The 5,597-nt window shown below is 39.0% G+C and overlaps 1 protein-coding gene across 1 annotated transcript; it reads left to right on the forward strand.

Annotated features, from left to right (window-relative positions):
* The first annotated feature begins 2,453 nt into the window (after positions 1–2,453).
* On the forward strand, positions 2,454–4,901 carry LOC131594665 (uncharacterized). Its single transcript, XM_058866851.1, has 3 exons — positions 2,454–2,590; positions 2,708–2,876; positions 4,833–4,901. Exons 1-3 carry the CDS (start codon positions 2,454–2,456, stop codon positions 4,899–4,901), a joined length of 375 nt encoding a protein of 124 aa, XP_058722834.1.
* The last annotated feature ends 696 nt before the right edge of the window (positions 4,902–5,597 follow it).

The following is a 5,597-nucleotide window of genomic DNA, read 5'->3' on the forward strand; positions in this document are numbered from 1 at the left end:
AGGAAACCAAGATGGAACTAAAGCTACTCCCAACTCATCTGAAATATGTTTTTTTAGATTAGGAGGGAAAGAAACCAGTAGTTATTAGTTCAAAGTTGACTCCACAGGAAGAAGAAAAACTACTTCAAGTTCTACAAAAGAACAAAGCTGCAATTGGATGGGTCTTGGCCGAATTAAAAGGTATAAGTCCAGCATATTGTATGCACAAAATCATGTTGGAAGAAGAATTCAAACCGGTAGCTCAACCGCAAAGGAGATTAAATCCAACGATGAAAGAAGTGGTAAGAAAAGAGGTGGTCAAACTCTTGGAAGCAGGAATGATTTACCCAATTTCAGACAGCGCATGGGTGAGTCCAGTACAAGTAGTGCCGAAGAAAGGGGGGATGACCGTCATCAGTAATGATAAGAATGAACTAATACCAACAAGAACTGTCACTGGGTGGAGAATGTGCATCGATTATTGGAGACTTAATAAGGTCACGAGAAAAGATCATTTCCCTCTACCTTTCATGGATCAAATGCTTGAAAGACTATCCGGACAAAACTATTACTGTTTCCTAGATGGATACTCCGGATACAATCAGATTGTGGTCAACCCAGAAGACCATGAGAAGACAGCTTTTACATGCCCTTTTGGAATTTTTTCATACAGAAGAATTCCTTTTGGATTATGTAATGCCCCGGCTACCTTTCAACGGTGCATGCAAGCAATCTTCTCCGACCTCATCGAAAAAAGTATTGAAGTATTCATGGATGACTTTTCGGTCTTTGGAAAATCGTTCGATATCTGTCTGGCTAATCTAGATGAGGCTCTAGGAAGATGTATTGAGACCAACCTAATTCTGAATTGGAAGAAATGCCATTTCATGGTAACTAAAGGTATTGTACTAGGACATAAAGTTTCCTCCAGAGGGCTTGAAGTGGACAAAGCCAAGGTAGAGGTAATCTCAAAACTTCCACCTCCTGTAAACATAAAAGGGGTAAGAAGCTTTTTGGGGCATGCGGGATTCTATCGAAGATTCTTAAAGGATTTCTCAAAGATTGCCAAACCATTGAGTAATTTACTCAACAAAGATACGTATTTTACTTTCGATGAATCATGTATCCAAGCTTTTAATGAATTAAAAGAAAGGCTTGTAACCGCACCTGTGATCGTAGCACCTGATTGGAAAAAACATTTTGAACTTATGTGCGATGCTAGTGATTATGCCATAGGTGCGGTACTAGGCCAAAGAAAGGAAAAAATATTTCATGTCATACACTATGCAAGCAAAGTTTTAAATGACGCGCAAGTCAATTACGCCACTACTGAAAAAGAATTGCTAGCTATAGTGTATGCCCTTGAAAAATTTAGATCCTATCTCATTGGAACAAAAGTGGTGATTTACACAGACCATGCGGCTATTAAATATCTGCTAACTAAACCAGATTCAAAACAAAGGCTCATTCGATGGGTTCTTCTTTTACAAGACTTCGATTTAGAAATCCGGGATAAAAAAGGTTCAGAAAATGTGGTAGCAGATCATTTATCCCGCCTGGTCAATGTAAACGTCACTCACCAAGAGGCAGAAATAAATGATGAATTCCCGGATGAACAACTTTTTCAAATCCAAGTAAGACCATGGTTCGCCGATCTTGCAAATCATAAAGCAACCGGTATGGTACCAGAGGACTTTGATTGGCATCAGAAGAAAAAGTTGTTATCCGACGCTAAATACTATGTGTGGGACGACCCATACTTGTTCAAGATAGGTAAGGATGGCATACTAAGAAGGTGTGTTACTGAAGAGGAAGCCCAACAAATCCTCTGGCATTGTCACAATTCTCCAAGTGGTGGGCATTTTAACGGATGGAGAACCGCAACAAAAGTTCTCCAATCCGGTTTTTTCTGGCCAACTATTTTCAAAGACGCTCACCACCATGCGATAAATTGTGATAAATGCCAAAGAGTTGGAGGTATAAGCAAAAGAGATGAGATGCCACTTCAAACCATGATTGAAGTTGAAGTCTTTGATTGTTGGGGTATTGATTTTATGGGACCTTTTCTCCCCTCATTTACTAATGAATACATTTTAGTTGCTGTGGATTATGTTTCCAAGTGGGTTGAAGCTATCGCTACTCCAAAAACGGATTCCAAAACGGTATTGAAATTTTTAAAACGTAATATCTTCACCCGTTTTGGCATGCCTAGAGTAATTATCAGCGATGGTGGATCCCATTTTGTCAATGAACAGGTTGCGAAAGTGTTGGAAAAGTGCGGCATCAAGAATAAGATTGCCTCACCTTATCACCCGCAAACCAACGGGCAGGCAGAAATTTCAAACAGAGCAATAAAGAATATACTAGAGAAGACAGTGTCGGTATCCAGGAAAGACTGGTCCGCTCGGATTGATGATTCTCTTTGGGCATAAAGAACCGCATACAAAGCACCCACTAGTGCCTCACCTTTCCAAATGGTTTATGGTAAGGCATGTCATTTACGTGTAGAAATAGAGCACAAAGCTTTGTGGGCTCTACGTTTCTTTAATAGAGATGACAGCCTAGCATTCAAGAAAAGGAAAGAACAACTCCACGAGCTAGAAGAGTTCAGGTACTTAGCATATGAGTCCAACAAAATGTACAAGGAAAATATGAAAAGATACCATGACAAGAAACTCAAAAATAAGGAATTTAAGGTCGGAGATCTTGTGCTTCTGTTCAATTCCAGGCTAAGACTTTTCCCAGGTAAACTAAAATCTAAATGGTCAGGACCATTCATGGTCAAGGAAGTCAAACCATATGGAGCCATTGTCATTGATGATAGCAAAACTAAAGAGATTTGGACGGTCAATGGAGAAATATTGAAAGTTTACCTTGGAGGAGAATTTGATCGGGAAGTATGCATTCTCGAACTTCTGAATACTTAAGGAAGCTGATCGTCGAGCTCAAACGACGTTAAACAAAGCGCTTGTTGGGAGGCGACCCAACGCAGTAAGTTTTTTATGTAGTACTTTCTTATTTTAGTATCATCTGACCAGTGTGAATGAATAAGTACAGCACCTGCATAAAACGCATCACCGCGCCTCGCAGCCCAGGCTCGCGCCGCGACCCTTTAACAGAAGCTTTCGCGCGTCACAGATGATCCTGTCGCGCCGCGGTTGTGCAAAAACAAATTTTTCCTCTGATCTCTTGTTTACTGCAGGTTTGCCAGAACCTAACCCTATCTCATTCTAGGGGGGGGGGGTGGCAGGCGCACGACCAGATAAGTTACAGGGGTAACTAGAGGAAGATAGTGAGTTGTTATGTTTATGATCACTGACATGATGATATTTGTTTTAATTTATTTTTAGTTATGTTGTCCCTAATTTAGAATGAGTAAGTTCCACAGCAGAATGAAAATCTCAAGCAAAGTACCAACAATGGAGCAACATGCATGGAAGTGGTAGAGAGTGAAATTTTTTGAAAAAAAATTAAGTTTTCACTTTCTTTTTCAATAATAAAAGTGACAAAGTTAGGTATGAATTTTCAAACTCAAACTCCTAGTGTGTGCATGAAACGTAGGTTGGTAGTAAATACTGACAGAAGTTCTTTATGGTACACTATTTTTGTTGGATCAGCTTAGCCTTAACCTTTGTGAGGAAAGCTTTCCATTGTTTACTATATGCAGGAGACCATCGATTATTTTGACTTGTTTACTATGTCGCATCGTTTGTGGAAATTTGTGGAAGTGATTTAGGCATTTGTTTGAATCTGAGAGTTTCTTTGAGCCAATTCCATCTTAAAACTTAGTTTCTTCTGTGAGAGTGTGATCCTTTGCTAACCCTTCTTTGGGCCTGAGGTCAAGATAAATTTCATCATATGCACCAAGGAAACACCTGGTGAGTTTTGATCTCAATAAAAAGTTTTGTTTTGGACCATCAACCATAAACTTGGGTGATGTGTTTTCTCTTTGACCTTCATAGAAAGTAGGGGAGCATTCATATAATCTAAATAAAGGTTGATCTCAAAGTTGGGGAGAGTCGTAATTAAAAGAAGAGTAAGTATAGGCGGTGATTTGCAAAGAACGAAAGAAATTCGTAGCTTGAACAAAAAAAGAAACAAAAGAAGAACAACGTTCGAAAGTAAACAGTTGTTGAAAAAAAAAAGAGAAACATCGAGCTACGAGTGAAAAAGAGGAATGGGTGAGAAAGTTAAAGGTATAAAGAAAAAGGAAGGAGTTATGATTCAGATGTTTCCCTAGAATAGGAACAACCCTCGATTATCTTCTTTTCTTTGAATCTAAACCACATTACAACCCTGGAAAGACCTTCTGATTCTCAGATTCCACAGGACTTGATGCTAACAATATGGTGAACGTATGATATGGATTCTTGTTGATTTAATTGTTTGGATGAGTGTTTAACCCCTCTTTTATTCATCAGACTTTTTGATGAGAGTGATTAGTGCTGATTCAACTGCAGTTATGTAGTGTTTTGAACTTCTGGAGGTAATTTTCTTTCAAAATCTGTTTCATGTGTATGTTCTGAGTTTGCAGGGAGATGAAGAGTATCTGAGGTGGTCACTGAATTGAACCATTTGAAAAATCTTTTTGAAAAACTATTTGCATGATTGTTGGTATGTTTTGTTGTATTCATTAAGGTAAGTAATTTTGTTTAGGGACAAACAAAACTCTAAGTTGGGGAGAGTTTGTTAGGAATGAATTAGTAGTGTTTTCATTTGTCAAATTGACTACCTTTTGAGCTAGAAGTGAACATATAATGTGCTTTTTAAGGATTTTATAGTTAGAATTGGACTTTAGAGGTTCGATGCTAATTGTAGAACAACTTGCGTCACTTTGGGTGTTATTTGTGCAGTTATTGAAGTTTAGACGTAAAGACGAAGAAACACGCATGTGTAGAGCTGCTAGAGAGGAAGAATCATAAAGAAGGAAGGTGAAACAAAGGCCGAGCCGCGCCAATAAGCAGCGAGATGCGCAATCCCTTCTGACTTGGGTCCGCGCCGCGCCAATACGTGCCGAGGCGCGATGGTTGCGTTACAAGGATAAATTATTATAAATAGAAGCCCTAATCCTCATAAGAGAGAGATCCTTAGTGAACGAATTTCAGAGAGATATCCTATTCTAGAACAGAAAACAACTTCCGACGGAGAATTCAACATCAGTTGAAGACATTCCCTTGATGAAGATGAATCCTTCCATGAAATCTTGTGTGTTCTTCATGGCTATGGAGAGCTAAACCCCATTGTGTTGATTTTAAGGTAGTAGTTAACCTATGAAGATGCAATTACTTTGATTAATTCCTGTGAACAATTGTTTAAGTTTTATTATCAATGAAAAACCTTGCTTTTTATTTTATATCATTGTTGAACTATCAATCGAGAGATAGGGTTTATACTTTCGCCCTAGGTTTTTACATTGACTTGTGTCGCTACCGCGAAAAATGGAATCAGAGTCGCCACTAATATATTTATCCCATCGCGGGAAAGGAATATCAGAAACCTATCTCGGAAAAGAACAAGGTCTTTCGACCAGAGAACAGGGCACAGGAGTCTGTTACGCAAGGGGAAGGTGCTAGCACCCCTCACGCCCATCGTACTCGATGGTATCCACCTATGTTTGT

Source organism: Vicia villosa, linkage group LG1 (genome assembly GCF_029867415.1).
Source record: "Vicia villosa cultivar HV-30 ecotype Madison, WI linkage group LG1, Vvil1.0, whole genome shotgun sequence".
NCBI classification, from domain to species: domain Eukaryota; kingdom Viridiplantae; phylum Streptophyta; class Magnoliopsida; order Fabales; family Fabaceae; genus Vicia; species Vicia villosa.

Excerpts from the sequence above, each read along its gene's own strand:
- LOC131594665 (XM_058866851.1), top strand. The coding sequence starts at position 2,454 with ATGGTTTATGGTAAGGCATGTCATTTACGTGTAGAAATAGAGCACAAA. Across the intron at positions 2,591-2,707 it reads CACGAGCTAGAAGAGTTCAG|GCTAAGACTTTTCCCAGGTA; the intron begins GTACTTAGCATA and ends GTTCAATTCCAG. Across the intron at positions 2,877-4,832 it reads GAGGAGAATTTGATCGGGAA|TTATTGAAGTTTAGACGTAA; the intron begins GTATGCATTCTC and ends TTATTTGTGCAG.